Source organism: Piliocolobus tephrosceles, chromosome 8, assembly GCF_002776525.5.
Source record: "Piliocolobus tephrosceles isolate RC106 chromosome 8, ASM277652v3, whole genome shotgun sequence".
NCBI lineage: Eukaryota > Metazoa > Chordata > Mammalia > Primates > Cercopithecidae > Piliocolobus > Piliocolobus tephrosceles.
The window spans coordinates 84,198,300-84,221,475 of NC_045441.1; the positions used below are offsets into that span (position 1 = coordinate 84,198,300).

General features: G+C 35.8%; 1 protein-coding gene across 2 annotated transcripts in view; it reads right to left on the reverse strand.

Annotated features, from left to right (window-relative positions):
- ADAM22 (ADAM metallopeptidase domain 22) overlaps nt 1-23,176 on the reverse strand; it is a 251,094-nt gene that overhangs the window by 103,780 nt on the left and 124,138 nt on the right. For both annotated transcript variants that reach the window (XM_023226702.2, XM_023226703.2), the window contains exon 4: nt 18,237-18,303. In XM_023226702.2, the coding sequence (XP_023082470.1) occupies nt 18,237-18,303 (67 nt within the window). The remainder of the gene's footprint in view (nt 1-18,236; nt 18,304-23,176) is intronic.

The window sequence follows — 23,176 nt, forward strand, 5'->3', positions numbered from 1 at the left end:
GCTTACACCTGTAATCCCTGCACTTCCGAAGGCCGAGGAGGGAGGATCACTTGAGCCCAGGAGTCCAAGACAAGCCTGAGCAACATAGTGAGACCCTATCTCTAATACAAATTAAAACAAGAAAATAAATAACAAAGTAAGTCTCCTTAGGGCCAGCTGCATGATGGAAACCCTTAGAAAAGCTAAATTTTATGTTAAAGATGATCCACCAACCTATCCCGATTAAAACTCATACTCTGTGACTGTACAGAATCGGACTGGATTCACAGAAGGGACACAGGCTAAACATCTGGTCAGGTACAGAGTATAATTGACTCTAAAGGTACCTCATTCTAAAGGCTAAGAAAAGTGAAAAGACTATTTCCTCTCATTTACAGTAAATTAAGTGAAGCTATCACGTGGTTCCCAAATGCCAATAATCCATGAATCTATACTAATGCATCTCAAAGTCTTTACTAGTTCCTGTCGAAAAGATAGAAATAAGTATGGTGTACTTAATTTTTCATAAAGCTAAATGTATTTAATTTTTGAAAAACTGTCATTTGTTCTAGGTTTACTTCCTTATCTTTATTATTTAAAATATCAACTGCTTTCCTTTTTTAAATAGACTTTTATTTTGGAATAATTCTGCTACACAGAAAAGTTGCAAAGATGGTATAGAGAATTATAGTATATCTATCACCCAGTTTTTCCCATTGTTAACATCTTATATTTATTTAGTATATTTGTCAAAATCACATAACTGACACTGGTATATTACTATTTACTCAACTCTGAACATTAAGATTTCACCAGTTTTTCCTTTAATTTCTTCTTTCTGTTCCAGGATCCAATCCTGGAACACAGTGCCATATTGCATTAGTGGTTAGGTTAATTTTTTTTGTTTAGTTTGTAGCAATAGTAAATAGTATTTAGATGTTTCAAGAGGGTTGTTTTCATATACGGCAAAAGAGAAGAAATGATGCAACCCTATGTTGATCCTCAAAATTCATTTTGTTAGTATATGGATCTATGAAATATAAAAGTATAAGACCAAGAATACAAATGAACACTTCCTAGACTTTAACTTAGCACTACAGGTTTTCAAAGCCTTAAAAACAAAACTACCCTTACATCATCAGGCTTAATTTAAATGATTAAACTGTAATATTTAATGTGACCTACAGAAATGAATTCTGAAAGATTACTCAGTAACACTTCACTATAATAAGTATCTACAACCCCTTATTGCCTGAGATTCTTCTGGGCTATCCTTTCAATGACGTTTGTACAGGGAACAGCTTTGGAAGATGGAGAAAATCTCCCTCCAAAGCAAAGGGCAGGCATGTTTACTTCCCACTATAAAACATTCAGGTTTCCTAAATTCAGAATTTCTTTGTTGTAACACAATGCACCGTGTGCTCAGGTTAGCCTGGCCCTATCGTCTGTCACCCTCTGGGAATTAAGGCTGAAGATACCAGTGTAAGAAAATGTTGCTATTCTGGTTATAGCCAAAGCCAGAGTAATAAAGCCCTTTGTCTCTGACCCAGGAGTTTCCTGTCTTCTGCAGGCATAGATAAAACTGCAGCAAGCTAATGCCTATTAACTTGTAAGTAGGATAAAATTCTGGACTTTCACAGTTGTTGAACTTGGATTTCCATCTTCCCCTAAAAATTAAGAGATCTGTTAAGACTCCATTACCACATTTCCATTTTCCTGCAAGACAAAAATCAGCTAAAGCTCAATAAGACACATACTGCCCATCTTATCACAGGTAATGTAACTCTCATATACAATACTGTTTAACACCTTTGGGTATTAACATTTGCCACTCCATTCCAGGGTACAAATGTTCAAACAGCATCCAACAACATCTAAAGGTAAACAGTCATTAAAAATCTCTGTACTATTTCAATATTCATTGATGAGCACTAGGATCTTGTAGTATCAATCAAAAACATTTAAAAAACCAAAAGGATTAAGCATATTATGGACTTAAAAAATTAAAAGAAAATAAAACTGCTGACAAAAAAAGAATAATCTCATTTAAAAGATACACGGTTACCACTGGAGAAAAAAAGATGCATAAGAATATTATTGTAGCAAAAGTTTCCACAAGAAAGGAAAAGACAGTAAAAAACCACTGGACAGAAATAAAAATGATGAAGAAGGAGTTAATCTTACTAAAAGATGGTGAACACCACAAAATATAGGGGCCATAACTTTCTGTGTTTGTCTCTTTGTCTCTACGTCTATACCTTTCTCTGTTAAGGACACCAGCCGTTGGATTAGGGCATACCCTAATCTAGTATGACTTCCTCTTAACTTGATTACATCTGAAAAGACACTGTTTCTAAGTAAGGTAATATTCACAGGTTCTAGGAGTCATGAATTTTCAGGAACATTATTCAAACCAGTACAACCATTCATCTCTTTATACATAGATAATAAATTTTTATTCACAATCCAGGAATTTTCCTTTCAAGAAGCTTGGTTCAGTGGTAGAAACTGGAGGTGTCTACCACAGCATCACTCATCTAACAAAATTAACCCGTATCTTAATTACCTATAACCAGCATTCTAGTTTCCTATCTCTTCATTTTAAAATACTCATCATTATTTTTACACAATATGGCAAACCTAATATTCCATTTTATTAAGTCAAACACAGCTTCCTAAATTGCTTATTTTTAACAACAGAATAGTCGAGAGAAATTATTTTGCATCTGTCAGGTAATCACTGGATACCCACTAATATAACAAATATCAGATTACTAAAAATTTTAGGTTCCCACAAAATGCTCAGCAACAGATTACTATAATGTAGAGAGGGGACTTTACAGATACTCTGAGATGTAAGTTCTAAATTGGAAGAACGGAAAATCAATGTGGACTACATAATATATGATGACTATATAATTAGAAACTCATGAAATTATAACTCTTTCCAGGAAATCACTACATCATTGTACCTTTTCCCAAATAATAAAATTTAAATGCATTACTCTATATGGACTTTTTAGCATAAAGACTGTGAATTACCTAAAACCTTATTCTGTAGTTGATGTTTGACTATTAAGAGGAAAAACTATAACTGACTAGATGATTGCTGCACAAAGAGAAAACATATTTGTGCATTCCTAAAATAAAGGAGGAATAAGTATTTTTGTCATATCTGAAAAAAATGTTTGTTGTTTTCTTTTTTTTAAGGAAATACAACTATATGAGGGTCTGAGGTAAGGAAAAAAAGGAAATCATTTTTTCTCCACTTTTACTATAAACATAACCTCCTTTAGTTTCACTTCAATGCTATCCTCCATTCCTTTTTTGAAGAAGAAGAAAATTTCTAGCTGCTAAAAGATTCTGTTGCAGCTAGGCACAGAGGCTCATGCCTATAATCCCAGAACTTTGGGAGGCTGAGGTGGGTGGATCACTTGAAATCAGGAGTTTGAGATCTGGCCAGCATGGTGAAACCCTGTCTCTACTAAAAATACAAAAATTAGCAGGGCATAGTGGCATATACCTGTAATCCCAGCTACTGGGGAGGCTGAGGCACAAGAATCGCTTGAACCTGGGAGGCGGAGGTTGCAGTGAGCCGAGATAGTGCCACTATACTCCAGCCTGGGTGACAGAGTGAGATTCTGTCTCAAAAGAAAAAAGAAAAGAAAAGAAAAAAGAAAAATGAAAAGAAAAAAAGATTCTGGTTGCAGCATCTTCTCTCTTGCACCTTGAGCCTTACGTGCTGAGCTCAAGCAGTTAATACTAGCATTCAGTGGTCATTTTCATCTCTGCATGAATGATTTTGGATTAGCCCACCAGGATTTATTGATAGGTAAAAAGAATTAGATTACTAAAGAGGTCTCAAACAATATCCTTCATGGAAAGCAAACTAGTATTTAAGGTTGTATCTAATGAAAAGTGATACTAAGCATGAAAAAGTGAAGTGCTTTTTTTTTTCCAGCAAGCGTTTCTATGACAATAAGCTGATCATTCACTATTTCTCTTACTTATGTTTCCATAAATTAAGAAGGGAGTTGAACCACCAGAGTCCCTTCTTGTTCTGTGATTTGCAAACTATTTAAAAAAATCAAAGGTTACTTTTCTTTTAAAGACCAGGCCAACTTCAAAGAATCAATATCTTGTACACTGCACTTACCACAAAGAAAGAGAATTTAAAACCAACAACAAAGATGCTCATATGTTTGGAAATTTTTAAAATGCCAAATAAACAATTTTTTAAAATAATTATATTATTTCTAAAAATATAAATAATTTATGAGTCATATAAAGTCATAGTATAAGCTATGGAATATATATATATATACACATATACATGGACAACAGCAAAAAAAAACTATGTAGCAGAGCTTTAGGATGCTGCTAAAATGGTACTTGAGTAAATTTTACATTCTTAGATACATGTAGTAAAGAAGACTGGTAATTAATAAATTAAATATTTAACTAAATGAATTATGAAAAGAAAAACAGAAATTTCGGAGTAGAAAAAAGGAAATTACAAAAGTACGAGCAGAAATGATCGAAAAATATAGTAAAGAAAGTTGGTTCTTTGGGAACCTCCCAGCACTCTGGGAGGCTGAGACGAGAGGATTGCTTGAGGTCAGGAGTTCGAGACCAGTCTGGGAAACATAGTGAGACCTGGTCTCTATTAAAAGTAAAAATTAAAAAATTAGTTAGTGTAGCAGTACATGCCTATAGTCCAGGTAGTCAGGAGGCTGAGTGAGAAGTACTGCTAGGAGTTAAAGTGAGCTGTGATCCCACCACTGCACTCCAGTCTGAGCAACAGAGCGAGACCCTGTCTCTTAAAAAAAGAGGGGAGAGGAGCGGGTGGGGAGAGAGTATTTACAAAAAAATCTAACGAGACTTATCAAGTAAAAGAGTGAAGGCAAGAATGAAAATAAAAACTAACAGAAGACATGCTGATACATAATTAGATTTTTAAAACCATGAAAAGATTTGAAAGCTAATATAGCAAAACACTGAACTATGTTAAATCTACACATGGATGTCTGTTGAGGCATTTTATACAATTTTTAACATGTTTAAAACATTTCATGATTACAGAGATTTTTATCACAAGCCAATTGTTGGTATTTCGTGACTTAAAATTTAACACTGATCAGTTGTGGCTCTAAAATACCTTAGAAAGAAAACACATGAATGTGAGCCTCCGCATGGAGGATTCACTTACCATCAGGCAAGCAGATTATAAGGCTCACTATCAGTTTTTATTTTTCCTGTTTATATTCACTGCACATTCTGATAGCAGGGGGAATAATATGCTCTCCCAGACCTGTCCAGGCTGAGCTTTTCCCTACACATCTGACATACTATTGGGTGAACAGAAGAAACCACTCAATTTTCTAACACCTGGACTAATTCATTAACTTATTTTTTTCATTCAGCAGATACTGTCTTCTAAGTACAAATATTATGCTAAATGCTGATAATATAGTACAAGTTCCCATGGGTGCTTCTCTTAGAGAAACTTCGTATGGAATTTACAGTCTAGGGGCACAGAAGATTGTCTTACTATAAAGCAGGAAGTGAAGGACTGCAGCTGGTGATCCTGACATGCTTCTTGTCATGAGCAGAATCAGAAAACTAGCAGTAAGAATGGGTAGAAGCCACCAAAGACTTCTCCAGAAATTCTTTACAAATTGCCACTTTACCTCAACAATGCTATCAGAACTAATATTTACGGAGAATTTCCCACACCCAAAGCTCTGAGCCACATGTTTGTCTTGTTTAACAGGTGAGGAAAATGAAGTATAGGAGGCATAAGTAAATTGTCTAAGGACACACGTATATTAACTGGCAAAGTCAGGATTTGAGTTTAGGTCCTTCTAGCCCTCACAATATTCATGGTCCCTAAGCTTTACTGTCCTCAAACCACAGACCTGTCCTGGAATTAGAAATTTTACCATTTGTTAACACAATTCAAGAAGTTTATTTTTTTAATTTAATCAGAAAGACAGCAGGACCTCAAGAAAACAGCACTTACTCTGTCCAAAAATCTCATTGCTATGTGGAATACCTATTGACCCCACTCAGAAGTACCAAAGCAACCACTCTGCCATCCACAGAGTTACAAAATCGTTTCCAGATTTTCCAGAGAAGAGAAAACAAAGACAAAAAGTAACCAATGTAGGAAGTCCAAAACACTGTCAGTCTGATTTCCTTTACATTGCACCTGATATCCTCTGAGTTGAGGCTCTGGTCAAATACCATCCTCCTACTTTCATCCCTTTTCTTTCTGTGTCACTTGCTCCACCTCTTCTTCTGTCCACCTTCTGTGGTTTCTTTCTGACCCTGTCATGCACAAAGATCCTACATCAAGGCCTCTGGCCTTTGCACATGCTAATTCGACTACATGAAAAGTTGTTCTGCTCCCATTTCATTCACCTGTTATCTTTTGAACTTTGGAATTAATATCATTTCCTCAAGAAAGTCTTCCCTGAGCAACCAGATGAGGTCAGGTGTCCCAGCAAGTGCCCTCAGAGCAACATGTAATTCTTTTCAACACTTATTTCTATCATTTACAAAGACTTCTCAGTAGTTGTCTGCACCATGCCTGTCTTTCCCACTAAAGGACAAGCTTCATGAGGGCAAGAAATGCATCATCTGTTGTTTATAGCTATATCCCTGTCACTGGCCCATGGCAAGCACTCAACTCATATCTATTGAATAAATGAGGGTTGAGAACACACATTGAGTATCTAAGAATTTTGGCTTTTTTCTATTCCACTGTTAATCTCTCATGTCAGCTTTCTAGCCACTTAAACTCCACATGCCTGAGTGTTTATGAGTGGCTATGGGGAAAATCAAGTCCACCTGCTCTTTTTCTACCTCATAGGTGCAAAGAAAAGACTGTTGTGATAAAACATCAAATGTGGCCAGATGCAGTGGTTCATGCCTGTAATCCCAACACTTTGGGAGACTGAGGCAGGCAGATTACTTGAATTCAAGACCAGCCTGGGTAACATGGTGAAACCCTCTCTCTACTAAAAATACAAAAATTAGGCACGGTGGCACGCACCTGTAGTCCCAGCTACTTGTAGGACTCAGGTGGCAAAATCACTTGAGGCTGGGACTCTGAGCTGCAGTGAGCCAAGACTGCGCCACTGCACTCTAGCCTGGGAGATCGAGTGAGACCCTGTCTCAAGACAGACAAACAAACAACAAAAAGAAAAGAAAAGAGAAAGAAAGAAAACAAAACAAAAAACATCAAATGTAGCCCTGATCAATTATCCTCCTTCAAAAAGGCTGTAAACACTCAAACCACTCAATACCAATAGTACATATTCTCTGGTCTTTATTATCTTTTCTGATTTTACAGTGGCCACACCTTATCCACTGGAAACTAAGGTATTTTTATTAATGAATAGGAAAATAATTGTAGTTTATGACAACCAGTTTAATGTCAAAAACAACATTTCTACTAATTTCTGTTCAATTATAATTACTCTAATAGTTCATTCTGGTTTCAAAGAAAATTGCAAGAGTAGATTTGGAAAAGACATTATATAATGAAAAGGTTAGTTCTATAATTAGAATTAAAATAGTAAATTCTATTATAAAACAGCTAATTAGTTCCATACTTGGAAGTATCATCAGCTAGTGCTACTTTGATTTTTAAAAAAACTTATGGCTGAATATTTCTTTTAAGTTTATAGATAACATCTTGAACATTAACAGATGAAATAACTCTTTAGATACTTAATTGCGGGAAAAAAATCTTAACACCAGAAAGAAAATAAAGGACTTTCTACTCAAATAGGTTACAAACAGAGCTTAGGAACAGAACTCATGCTGACAGCAGCTGTCACTTTTCATTTTTCCTTTCTCCCAGCACTAAGACACCTGACCTGTATAAACTGGCAATACGCCAATATATTTTCTTTAGGATACAGAGTTAAGACCACTTGCAATCTTACCAATGCCATTAAGGCAGTTGATGCATTGTACATGATGACGGACCTATAGCAACCTTGCTTCAGTCCCAAGAGAAAGCAAAATTTACTTAATCCCCCCAGTTTTTTTTTCCTATAATGCAAAGAGAATTAAATCATGAAATCTGAGACCTTCCTGAAACCACACTGATTACAAGATGTCAGAGGAGCATATGTCTGCATAAGCCTACCAGGGGGGAAATGCACACATTATCAAGCTCATCCAGAAGATACTAAATGATGTCTAGTGGCAGATAAAAAGTAAAGTTAGGAAACATACCTGGAATAATTGATGTTACATGTGAGGAAGAAATAAACACTTTATCAGTTTGTTTGTTAAATCTGTGTAGCTCTTTTTCTCTCTTCCAGCTTGTGGGCTGTGTATGTTGTGGAATGAAGGGTAAAAGAGGTAGGGGGATGGGTATTTTGAAGCACTTTGGCAAAGATACAACCAAATATCTTCTAGTCTCTTGGCAGGCTAACGGTATGTTTCAGCTTAGTTATTCTTGCCCATAAAACTTTACATTTACTCCAGATGCAGATAAATTTACACATAGGCATAAGATGGGCATAAAAACTGAGCCATGTGTTTGCCATGTGCAAGTCAGCAACATATTTCAAACTATAACGATTTAGAAGCGATGGTGCTCCCCTGTGCTGAACAATACACAATCCAACTTCTATGAAGAACAAAGAAGGACTAAAAATGAACTCCAAAATGCAATAGTTTAAAAAAAAAAAAAGGGGGGGGGGGGGGGGGATCTTTAGAAGACATTTGATCTTTGGAATAAAGAAAATTTTATACTGGAATAATTGGGACTCACCTGAACTAAAACATCTTCAATTTTGGCCTATTAAAACAACTACTAAAAGAGATCGTAAATTATAAATGGTAAATTGTAGAAGTGCTGTTATTAAAATATTTGCATTCTAATTCCTCTGCTATTATGATCATTTATTTCCATAGGGAGGATAAACTATAGCAGATTATAGCACACATTCGGGTGCCAGACTTCCTTGCTTAAAATTCTTGGGCAAGTTGGTTAAACTTTCTGTGCCTTCATTTCCTCATCGGCAAAATGAGGATATCAATGATATTACTTGGGGATAAAATGACTTAACATATGTAAAACACTTAGACCAGCACCTAGCACACAGTAAATATCATATAAGTATTTGCTATTACTCCAACTATTACCAGTACTTTTATTAATCCTAAATCCAGTTACTAGCATTGATCCCATCTGAATATCATATGACTGAAAGATGTATAGATTGCATAAGACAGGAAATCCCTGGTGTTAAAGTGAGCACTTATAGGAATACATATTATTTATTTGTAAAAATACAAAACTTTGACAATGATGTAAAACAGAAGTAAAATAAATCATTATATTTTTTAATTCCATTACGATGAGTGTCATTAACTAAAAAGAATAATCCATCAGTAGCCTTAAGTAAGCAAAATGAGTTTGGATTTGTAAGGAGAAAAGGTTAACTCTTCCAAATGACAAACAGTAAACCACTGGCGGCAGTTATTTGCCCCTAAGACTGAGTTAGGGAGCCTGAGTTAACAGACAGTATGTGAAAGCATAATCTTTCTACAGGACAGCAGTATACAGTAATTATTAATCAATGAAACTAGCTCACTATGACTTACATATACTAACCATCAAAACTGTAATATTTCCAGCTAAACTTTTGTTCAGTATTTAAAATACTTCTGTGAGAATATCACAGTTCTTGAACGAGTAACAGAAAATTAATCAGTCTTCCTCTGATACAATTCACTATTTAAAAATGAAAGTACTTAAAAATGGGCAGCAGCTCAAACCCACAGGAACCAAGGGACATGGTTTCCTGTGTTGGCCCTATTTGCAATTATAGAGTCATCTCTACATCAGAAGATCCTAATATTGCTTCCCATAACCACCCTGAAATTCAATTCAATAATTTCTCATTAAATTAGTGTATGGTGAACCCTACTTATAGAATCATTTTTAGAAAGTTGAGCTCTTATTCTTGTAGGATCTTTATATCCTGAGGTTTTAAAAAAAAAATCATTTTATTTCAGTAATTAGGGGAGAATGAAGTCATTAAAATATAATTGTGTTTAAAGCTAGCCTACTTACAGCTAACAACTAAATATTCATATTTGAGGATGTACTGACAAATATTTTTTAAAGTCATTTTAGTTTCATTACTAGTCAAACTGACACTAAGTCATGGCTAAACTGTTTCAACAGAATGGTCTTGAAAATAAATTTTTGCAAGTCATCTAATTTTAAAATCTGTATATTTGTGGTTAACTTGGTTTTGATTAGCATGGAAAGACACCATGTTCATAGCTATACCATCCAAAATTTCCTCTCCTGTCTGAGAGAACCTATGTGAGGTACCTGCATGCTCATGCCACAACCTGTAACACCTGCACCTGAAGTTGCTCTCTGTTCCACACCGAAAGTTCTGCTCTCAGAGTTTAAGCTTAACAGTGAGAGTCCTTAACCGAAATCTCCCAGCAGGTGCAGCAAGGAAAACATAAAAACAGATTTTAACATACAGGTAGTCGCATCTGCCAGACAATCCTATCATTGCTTCATTAATTGTTTGTGATCATTTTAATCAACTGTATTTACACACACACTGTTAAAGAATCTACGTCCCCTAGCAGACAAAATGGAGACCAAAACTCACCTAAGTTTATGGTATGTGAACTATATCTCAATATAGCTGTTCTTTTTAGAGAAAAAAAAATTCCAATTACCATGGCAGCAGGAGACCCTTCAATGAATGAAGGCCCTCAACTGACACTCTGCCCATCAGCCAGCCCTTAAAATGCACATCACTGAGCTTGTTTACTTGGAGAGAAGCCTCCCTATCTCCACAGAGCCAAGGAAAATGCCTGAAACTTGGATTCGAAATTTGGTGACAAAATTAGGAGCTTAAGTGACAACTTCTATAAATAGATCTGTTTCAAAAGGAAAAACGTCATTTCAAAAGCCATCTTCCTAAGCCATGTGACTTAATTACTGTCTAGGTGACTAAGTATTATCCAAGAGTTTCTGGAGAAGCTACTAAAGTGAGAATTCAAGACAGAAAGCATGTTTCTCAAATGCAAGGGAAAGCTGTAAATAAGGAAGGCACTTTGGAAGAGAAATCCTGTTGCTGAGTTGTTCTATTGGAAAAGAAAAATGAAAATGAGAGTAAAGGAAAAAGCCTTAGTGTAGATTACTTGGCAACAGTGGCTGTTGCTTACATTTTATCTCAAAGACAGCATCCAAAACAAAAGATAACCTAAAAAGCTACTTGAAAAAACACACAAGTCTCTACTTCAGAAGATTCATCATTGATGCAATGGTATGGATAGCCCTGTATTAATAATGCATGCAGCAAAATTTACTGCACACCAAGGCTTGTTTTTTTCTTTTTTTATTTAATTGCTTACTCTTCTTACTCTTATAGAAACAGCCAAGATTCTGCATGGTAATGCAGTTTTAAGAATCAATAAGGAAATTTTATATCCAGTGTAAGCAAAAGCAAATTAACCCCTCATAGATATGAGCCATTTTGACAGTTTAATAGATACTTTTGTGCTTCCCATGGCCAAAAAAGAAACAATTCAAGCAATTCTCTATTATTCTATTTGCATTGGAGTTGAAAAAAAAAAATCTATGTCCCAAAACAGGATATGTTAAGTATAAGTACTGTCATTAAAAAAACAAAAGAAAGAAAGAAAGAAATGTAATGCAGTCATTAAACTATAACCTATATCGTATATAAACTAAACTTTGTCACTAATGACAAACTGAGAACATATTTCACTTAAAAAAGGAGTCCACAGTGTTATATTGCACCATATACTTTTAGATCGTTGTTTTTACAAACAATACATTTTAAAAGGTATCTTAAGAAATACTATTTCTCTAACACATTGTGTACCTTTTGAGTTATTGTACAACTCATTGTACAAACTCATTGTTAAGGATTAGGAATCTAATCCAAAGACATGTTGGGAATGCTGATATGCAGTAGTTTAGAAATAACTTGAGCTAATAAAAATAGATATTCAGTGGCCATTACTTTTTACTATAATCATATGAGATCAAATAATTTAACCAAAAACTACTATCAGAACTATGCTGATAGTCAGAATATGCCTGACTGTCATGATCTTTCATTGGTGATGTATAAATTATATCTCTACAAAGATGTCTACTTTTAGTTTTGGGCCACAAGAAAATCTGTTCCCTGCCCCATCTACACACATTCCTGACATATATAAAGGATTTGCCATTCCTCTCTTAGTTTTCTAAAATTCATACTATGGTTATTTTCCTCATATGTTCATTCAAACAAAAATAAAACAAGCTTTGGCCTGGAGTGTGTCTTTACCATTCTTGCCCAAGGCAACTGATATTACAGAAAAACTACGCAAATGCATAACCGAATTTAAGAGAAATGCCTAAAGGGTCTTTATGTAGATCACCATTTCAGTTTAAGGATTAAAGGCCATAAAGGAGAAATTGTTAGATACCAAAAATGAATTAGATATGTATACCATGTGTATAAATAAAATACATTTCAATTTTTATGCCTATCTTTTTTTACATACTATAGAATGTACACCATACATTTAGTGTACATTCTATAGTATGTAAAATCTTATACATGTAAGAGTCAGCTCTGAAGTTACAAAATCTAGATTCAAATTGCAGCTTTATTACTCCTTACTATGTTACTTTCCCAAGTTGTGTAACTTCTCTGTGTCTCATTTCTGTAAATTAGGATAATAGTTATAATCACAGGTTGTCTGAGGATTGAATGGTACATACAAATTCATGTGACTATCACATCATACAGTAAAAGTTATTACTGTAATAAGTAGTTACTACTGTTAGTATTATAATACTGATTAACTAAAGCCTATATAACTGTTCATTTCAATTAGCCCCATATATTAGCAGCTTTCTGTTTCAAGACAAAAAAAAGCTATAAAGCAGCAAACTGCATGGCTGAGACTCTGTTGCCACTACTCATCAATTCCAATGTCCTTTGTCTTATGAATCCAGAACGATGGCTCTCCATAATCAGAATTAAAGTTGTATTCCCAAGGTATTCTGATTAGTTGAGGCTTTACTTTAAAATTATTTTAGAAACCCATGTCAATCACATAAAAGTTCTCCCTAAACAGATGGGTAAATTCAGAATTTAATTTTTTTTTTTTTTTTTTTTTTTTTTTTTTTTTTGAGACAGAGTCTCACTCTGTCACCCAGGCTGGAGTGCAGTGGCAGGATCTTGGCTCACTGCAAGCTCCGCCTCCCGGGTTCACGCCATTCTCCTGTCTCAGCCTCCCAAGTAGCTGGGACTACAGGCGCCTGCCACCACGTCCAGCTAATTTTTTGTATTTTTTACTATAGACAAGGTTTCACCATGTTAGCCAGGATGGTCTCAATCTCCTGACCTCGTGATCTACCCGTCTCGGCCTCCCAAAGTGCTGGGATTACAGGCATGAGCCACCGTGCCCGGCAATAATTTAATTTTTAAATGGATTGAAAATAAATGTAACCGAAAGATTAATATGTCTCATTAAAGGAACACAAAGTATCTTTCTTTTCTTGCACAAAGACTTTACCTTTGTAACCTTTGAAAAAAAAATTCTTTTGAAGTTTTAATACAACTTACATATCAGAATTATGCACAGCTATGTGAACAAGATAAACTAATTTCAATGAGGCTGATGATGTCCCTGCAGATAACACAAATCATTATGTTAAGGAACAATCACCAAAATGTGTTTGTTTTTACACTAAACACAAAATTGCAATCAACATCAAAATCCAGATTGTAGGAAATTACATAAGATAAACAATCTGGTTTCTTCAACAAATAAATTGCGAGGGGGAACAAAAGAGAAAGATAATGTTTTTAAAATTATTATTTGATTTGATTTGATTTTTGAGACAGAGTTTTGCTCTGTCACCCAGGCTGGAGTGCGGTGGTACGATCTCAGCTCACCGAAACCTCTGCCTCCTGGGTTCAAGCGATTCTCCTGCCTCAGCCTCCCAAGTAGCTGGGATTATATGTGTGTGCCATCACACCCAGCTAATTTTTTGTATTTTTAGTAGAGATGGGGTTTCACCATGTTAGCCAGGATGGTTTTGATCTCCTGATGTCATGATCCACCCGCCTCGGCCTCCCAAAGTGCTGGAATTACAGGTGTGAGCCACTGCACCCAGCCAAAAATTATTTTTAAAACCTACACAGCCAAAATTAAACTATAGGGGTACATGCTTTGGTGATAAAACTGAACACAAGCAAGGAAGGGATTACGATAAAAGTCAGGACAATGTTTACAAATCTTACAAGAGGAGGATGAAAAGGGCTTGGGTTTGGGATGCAGCAAACAAACAGCTGGCCACGCTCTATTTCTTGAACTGAATGGTCATTATAAAAGCATTTGCCTTTAGTATTTCATCAACCCATACATGGTTTTATGTGAATTTCTGTGTCAGTTGTATATTTTACCACTGAAAAGGTTTTTAAAAATAAAATTGCAATCTAAAAGATTTACCATGACTTTTTTGTTGTTGTTTAAGACAGTCTCTTGCTATGTTGCCCAGGCTGGCCTTGAACTCTTGGGCTCAAATGATCCTCCCGCCTTAGCCTCCTGGGTAGCTGCAAACAGGCATGACACTGCATCCAGCTCTTTTCTAAAAATGTTTTTTCCTGAAAAATTTATTCCTTTACCAAAAGTTCAAAGACACCTGAGCACAGCCATTTATCGACTGGTTTCTAGCCACTGTTAAGTTTGGAATAATACTTTAATTTTAAATTTGCATCCTTAGGATACATATGGCCATGCTTGTGCCAATTAACACAAGAAGCTCTTAGAGTTTAGCTTTGATTTCATATTTCCTTTCATTTACCTCAGTCCCAAGAGAAAAGTCAACTTTAAGAAAAAACCAAAAACTTACAGGGCTCTTAAGGAAGGTGTTATATAGGTGGATTGTGTTCCCCTAAAAGTATATGTTAAAGTCCTAACCCCTAATACCTCAGAATATAACTGTATGTACAGACAGGGTCTCTAAAGAGGTAATGCAGTTAAAATAGGGTATTAGGGTGGGCCCTAGTTCAATAGGAATGATGTTCTCACGAGAAGAGATTAGGATGCAGATACACACAGAGGGAAAGCCATGTGAAGACACAGGAAGAAAACCATGTACAAACCAAGGAGAGAGGCCTCAGAAGAAATCAACCCTGTCAACATCTTGATCTTGGACTTCCAGCTTCCAGAATTGAGAGAACATATATTTCTATTGTTTAAGCCACCCAGTCTGTGGTACTTTGTTATGGTAGCTTTAGCAAACTAATATGGAAGGTAAAGGAGAAGTAAATGTTTTAGGAGTTCCTTTTTAAAAAGGTACTGCAGGGGAGGAAAAAAATATAAAATGCTCCAACTTTGATTTATAATGTATTAATGAGTCATTAATAAAGAAAATAAACTGCTATCAGATTTCATGTAAAAAGAAATATCCCAAAGAGCTAAGCATAGAGGTCGAGACAGGAGGGAACCCGCAGAGAAATAATTGGCTACTGACTTTGGATTGATGGGCAGGATTTAGTACTTTCAATGTGGTTCCTGGAAAAACCCAGAGGAGAATTTTGAGTTAGATTTTTAAATGGAGTGGAAACAAATGGAGGTGACAGGTGAGATCAAAGTGGTTTTCTTAAAGGGAAAAAGAAACAACCTCTGGCCCTTCAGTCTGGACAAATTTTGTATTTATCATTTCCCTAGTATGATAGGCTTAGGGGTAAGAAAAACCATCAACAAAGAAACCGCAATTCTCAGGTTGGAAAATCAGCAAAGACTGTGCGGCAAAGTCAGTGCTTCATGTGTTATGTATACCCATGGAGCCTTAAGATCCCAGAGTAGAGTGCATTTTGCTGATTAGATACAAGTTTTCTGAAAAAGGATATTACCGTAGAGACAGCAGAGAGCTATCTGCTGGGTCCACCCTCCACGCTCCTATTTGCATTTCATCATTCCACTGACAGACACAGATGGAAACAGATAGTGAAAGGCCTGTTTCCTTTCCTCTTTAATTTAACAAGGGAATAAGAGATGTTCTACATCAGAAAAACATTATCATAGAAAACAGAAAAGTGAAGCCAAATGAACAGGGATGGGAATACAAGGACCTGCAGATTCTATCCCTAGGTAATTTTTTTTCCCCAACTATAAACAAAATGGCTCTATTCTCCCATGTTATATCTAGAAAAATCCTGATATCCCTTCTGTAGGGAGGCAGTAATATAAACTAATCCACCATTCAATTCATCAATCTTTAGTTTAGGATAACTTTCTGGAGAGACAGGCATAATTATTACATCTAGATCGCTTATAAGAGTTACCAGATTTTAAGTCTTTATGAATTAGAAATGTATAGGTATGCAGGATGTATTTATTGACAAAGTGTCCTAATGTCTGGAATTTGCTTTAAAACACCACACACATACACTTACACACACACACACACACACACATACATACATACACAAAATAAAAAGAGAAAAAAAGATAGTCAACGTGTTGATAACTGTTGATGCTGGATGATGGGAATGAGGGGGTTCATTATAGCATTCTTTTCACTTCGAAATATGTCTAAACTTTTCCACAATAAAAAGTGTTCTTTTAGTTTACATATATATAATTGAAAAACTCAATTCTCTTCAGATTGTCATTTGAATAGGATGATATAATTTATTTTGGTTACTGATAACAGTTTAGTTTGAATAAAAAGCTTTACAACAGTAATATATGTACATAAAAAACTGAACAAAGGCTTTATGGGAAAATAACTTGGCAAATGTTTACAAAATGATACAGAAGCAAGCAGATACAATATTATAGCTATATATGATACTATGTAAATATCTATGTATATATACAACTGTGTGCATATGACAAAAAAAGTCAAAGAAATAACAAAATGAAAACATTTATCTCTCAGTGATGAGTTTAAGGATGAGTTTTCCTTTTTTGTTCTACTTTTCTCTGCTTACAAGTTTCCTAAAATGAGCATGTATCTAATTTGTAATTAGAAAAAGGAAATGAATATGAACAAGTGGGTTATAATTCAGAAAGGAGAATAGATAGTCTGAACACTATGCAGAAGAAAATAAACACTTGGCCAAAAGTCACTATACTCAACTTTGAGCAGAAGGAAGCCCTACACTTGGGTGGCTTTTGTTTTCATATGCTCTCAGATTACACCATCTGCAGATCTGGGGGGAAAACCCCACATTCTTATGCCTCTAGCTGGTGGAGGCTTTTAATTTTGTGTTAATATTTTCACAGTTTACCTGTCATAACCAGTATCCTGAGATTTCTGTCTCCAGGTATTTTCAACTCCTTGATCTCCTGTAGATCTAACAATTTTACATTTTACTGGTGGAGGTGTGAGGTGGTGTGGGGTGGGGCCGGGTTAGGGGGCGGTGGGGGTGGGAATCTTTCACAACTGAATGCAAAGGCAAACACCTACCCTGGACCCCAAGTTTTCACCTCTTGGTTCTCAGTGGTAACCCTAAAGGCAAATTTCAAAAACTATCTTCAGTGACATAATCCAAGAAAGAACTATAGGTTGGCATAAAAGTCAGTGGGGTTTCCTAGGCACGGTGGCTCATGCCTGTAATTCCAGCACTTTGGGAGGCCGAGGTGGGTGGATTGCCTGAGTTCGAGACCAGCCTGGCCAACACGGTGAAACCCCCTCTCTACTAAAAAAACAAAAATTAGCCAGGTATGGTGGCAGGCACCTGTAATCCCAGCTACTTGGGAGACCGAAATAGGAGAATCACTTGAACCCGGGAGGCAGAGGTTGCAGTGAGCTGAGATCACGCCATTGCACTCCAGGTGGGAGACAAGAGTGAGACTTTGTCTCAAAAAAAAAAGTCATTGGGGTTTTTGCCATTAAAAATAACGACAAAAACCACAAGGACTTTTGCACCAACCTAGTACTTGCAGGTATAGCAATCCTATAAAACCTAAGTCTAACAATTCCTACAGTACCCTAAAAATTCTTTTTCTGATAACTAAAAGTAAAGTTTCATTTTTCCAAAGTGGGTGATAAAACTTTAGATTATGAAGTATTTTTTAAACCCTCAAAACTGTACATTAGAAATATTAGAAATCAAATTAGAAATTTGATTTTCATTGAAAATTAAAATCATAATCAGTAGTATTAAAAGATTCTCAATAAATTTCCCCACAAGTAGGAAAATTTCACTTACTTTAACTTCCACAGTCTTGCCTCCATGTTCAATGTGTCTCTCTACGTATTCAGAGGACAGCAAATCACTGCAACAACAAAAATAAATGATGATTAAACAGGATCCCAAAAATGTAAAACATGAAAATCAGGATCAAGTTTACACATATCGGCTTTAACAATTCTTTAAACCCCCCCCAAATCAACACTTTATAGGTCTCTCTCTTTCTCTTTCTCTCTCTCTCTCTCTCTCACACACACACCCCCACCCACACACCCACACACACACACCCAGTATTTCTAAAAGGATGTGAGGTTGAACTGCCTACACCACCTGTCACTCCATTGCTGAGCACAGCTGATTCTGCTGAACCAGCCAGTAATTCCAGGAAACTACTGTAAGCACATCATTGTTTTTAAGACATGTTGTCCTTAATTTTTTATTTTAACTTTTTATCAAACAGTTTTAATTGTATATTATGCTTTACCATTTCTTTATGTGTTATACGTGATATTTTCATCTGACAAAATGTTAGTTTCCATCACAAAAGTAAAAAAAGGCAAAGAAAGTTAAAAGAAATGAAATGGAATATATACTATCAACATTTGAAAATAATTCTTTTTTGAAATCTATCCTAAACAACAATATTTACGTTTCTATAAACTTAAATATGCTTCTCTTTAATTTTGTATATGTGAAAAACTTTCCCTTTTATTGGAGGGATCTCAAGACACAACTTCCTTAAAATATCTTTAATCTTTTAAAGCACTAAAATATAAATAAAACTATCATTAATAAATTTTTAAAAATGCATGAAGCTATAAATTTCCAGTGTTGCTCTATTAATAGACATTGAGCCAACTAAAAAGTCCTTAAGTGAACTGAAGATCATCAAACAAAAACTGTTCCAATCATTTCAAAATGTGCATTTTTGAGCACACAGGTTCATCATAAGCACCATGCCTACAACTGCTTTAAATGTAAGCAGAACGATCAAACAAGCATTACATTAATGCAGGCACCATAATCTTGTACTATCTGATTATATTACTATTTAGGAAACTTGTAATTATAGTCTAAGTCAATGTTCATTTATCTTTAGAATAGATGTTCTTAATGACTTTATGTGAAAATCAGCTAGCATGCTCTCAGCTGCAAGCTATAGAAAACACAACAAAAAGTATATTAAACAATGATGACATTTATTACCTTATTTCTTCTTTGAAATTCCAGGACTAGTATAATGTAAATTTGCTTTTGAGGATATTTAGTTCTATTCGATAAATAAATTTGAGTTTTATAAAATATAGGCAAACCATTTTAAAATATTTTAAGTACATATTTTGCTAGTAAGACATGAGCAGAATTCACAGATGTATAAAGTATTAAGAAGAAGACTGTGTATGTGTTACACATTGACAGAAAGGGCTGCAAGATCAAGAAATGTCAATTACCCTTGAAGCATATGAATAATAAGTGTTCATGATATATTAAATAAGAGGCACTAAATATCCAGGATACTCTAAATATACATATTCACTTAATATTCATGAGGGGGTTTCTCAACTTCGACACAACTGATACTTTGGGCCAGATAATTCTTTGTCTTGGGAGGCTGTCTTGTTCACTATAGCACACTTAGCATCCCTGGATTCTACCTAATAGATGCCGGTAGCATCTCTTACATATACCAGTCATGATAATCAAAAATGTCTCCAGACATTGCTAAATGGACACTGGGGGACAAAAATCACCCTAGTTAACAACAACTGCTGATACTCTTTCCTGCCCCATTTGTTATCTGTCCAATAAACACAACAGAACTCATGACTGTTTGTGAAGCTAACTGGCAACCCACAGCCACTGACTAAGCATACTTGTCCCAGTATCTCTCAGACACCTGAGCAGGTGTTATTAGCTTGGGACAACTGCTATCTTTGAGGCTTGCCCAAACCTCAACTCTGGTCCTTGTAACCACAACATCAGCGGGGAAAGCATATGCAGATGTATGAACATGAACACTATGTACCCCAGGATTAGCTGGCATGGTCCCTCTACCCTACTCGCCCCTAACCCAGGTATGCCAACCAAATAATCTTTCCTCTTGCCGCTCACTGTGCACTTTAAATTAATTTAGTGAATTATGTGATTTGAGGATTGGAATTTAGTCTGTGGGAGCTTTTGGTTCCCTCACCTCTAGGATAGCTCACCTTGTAGCATACTTGGAGGCTACAATTGCATCAAAGTAATCCTCCCACCTGACACCAGGGCAGTTCCAGGGTTGGTTCATGTGGTGGCTCAGTGCCATTAATGAGATGAGGGGTGTTTACAACTTTCTGCTCTGCCATCGGCATGGTAGCTGGGACGCTCTTAACTGGCTCCTCTCATGACCCTGACATGATGGCTGCAATTCTCAGCATCTTATAAAATCTACATTATTCCAAGATTAAAAAAAGAAAAAAGCCTTGTATTTATTTTTAAAAGTGAACAAGCCCTTTCAAAAATAGCTCTTAGCATTCATTTTCTCAAGTATCTTTTGCCAGAATTACATTATATGGCCACTCCTAAACCAATGCTCTGACAAGAACATTTGTCTGTGAACAATCAAGATTCTCCTGCCAGGCCTCCCTTGACCATCATGATTCTTTACAGAGAACTGAACAATATTGGTGGAAAGGAGAGTGGTGAAGAAAGTACCTGATGTACATCCAACTGAAAATTGCCTTTTTTTTTTTTTTTGTCTTCATGAGTATATTATATATTTCACAAATTTCCAAGGGCTTATAACAAAAATGTGAAATTACACGGGAATGACCTGCCTCAGGCAAAACTGGTCATTGGTCCAGCATCCGCATCACACCCTGTTACCCAAAACAGGAGAGATACTAGCCAGGTGTTTGCAAAGGACTGTCCTCCAACCTTGCTATCAGTCTTAAAAACTTCCCCAGAAGTAGGAGGGAAACATTATCATACAGAGGCATGTTTATCATCAGAGCCAGCAAGGTGCCCTCTCCTGGGAATCTGAACTTGTCAATTCAGAAAAAAATCATTCAGCTGATGAAGGAAAGAGAAACAGAAGTCAAACGTAAGCTGGCATTTAAAAGAAACTGAGCTGTACCGCGGTGAATACCAGAGTGAAAGCCCCAAATCCCCACTGCTGAAGTCCCTGAATGCAGAACATCCTATCCCTGTGCTAGACATCTTTGGGATCCTTGCTCTATCACTGTCACATGAGTCAAACCCCACTACTGGAGCCAGCATGAGTGAAATCAAAATCACCTAGGTCAAATACTCCTCAGAGGAATACTAGCTGTGGTGTAGGAATAGTAGAAGTAACAATAATAAAAAAATTTTAAAAAAACTGTTGAGTCCTCCAGGTTTTCAAATTTCAAGGGAACATTTCCCTTTGAATTATAAAATCTAGGCATTAAGAGAATATGAGTCACTGCATGAATGTAATTACAGCAAAGAAAAGCCCTCTGCTGAGGAATTATGCAGCTATTTCAATCAAGCCTCTATATACAAGTATTGCTGGAAAGCGCTCCATGTAATTTTAAACCAAAAACAGCTCATGCAATTTGGTTTTGTCTGTTTGCATATTGTGAAAGTCGGCTAAGTATTGTTATTTTAATGATTAGGGTGAGAAACCTTAAACTTAAAGTTTCACTTTTCCCTCTACTAAAGTTAGAACCTAAGTAAATTTTCTTGAAGCTTCCTGAAGTAGAGATAATCAAATTACCTTATTTTTCTTAGAACATCATCGTGTATCATTATATAGGCATCTACTTAAATCATTTTAAGTGTAGGAAAATGGAAGACCTCCTTAACATAAAGGAAATTTTACATTAATGTAAATGGGTCAGGTAGAATTCACTCCATGCTAATAGCTTAATAATGCTTGTTTATTAAGCATGAATGCTTGTTTGTGAACTTTGAAAAAGTAAAAATCATTTTCAACCAATTTCTAAAGGCCATTCATTCTCTAAAGGAAGTAAGTAGATGTTTATAAAATTAGAAATGTTTTCTGAGGCCTTTTTTCATTTGCATGCCATAATAAGCCTAAAACAGCAAAACAAATATAATGTAAACATTTTCAGTCATAATAATGATTATCCTTTGTCTAGTGGGCAACTGTTAATGAATCAAAGACAGCTGGTATAGTATTATACAAAGGTTTGGGAGTTAAAAACAAAAACAAATATTTTAATTTTCCATCCAAGCTCTGCCATTGACTAACTGTGTACCCTTGGCCAAGTTGCTTAATCTTGATCAACATAACTTGCTTCTGTTTAAAATGGAGACTGCAAAAAAAAAAAAAAAAAAAAAACCACCACTTCATAAAGCTGGTATGGTATTAAACCAGAACACAGATGAAATGCATCTCAAATCCTGATTTCAATCATTCACATACCCTATTCACCATGTCATATCTATTCATCTTTCTCTAGAACTCTCTCTCACTGTTTTGGGACTTAAAACCATTGAGCCACTTTTTCACTCTCCTCACCTCCTTCTTGTCTACTTAATCCAGTTTATATTCCATGATCTGTGCTGATAAATTACCTCCCTGCACACACTCTAAACTAATTTACACCTTTTTCCACTGTACTGCTTAACCAAACCTCAATCACAGTAAAATTCCTTCTACTAGTCAAAGTCTGACTCCAAGAAGCAGAACATCTTGAATGTTCATAGGCTGGTTTAGGATCACAGTTGTCAAATGGTCCTGCATCACAACACTGCCCTTAAGTCCACTACACTTTTCCGGTCAATTTACTCTGAGAAGACCCTTCTAAATCTCTCTCCTCACGTCTCCAATGTGCTCCCTCATTATTACTCCCTTCAGATAACCTCACTTCTGTATTCACTGAAAAAATGAAAACAGGACTACCTCATCTTTCCAACTACCAGCACCCCTGCTCCTGAACCAGTCTCTCCTAGGATGTCAAATAGGCATCTCA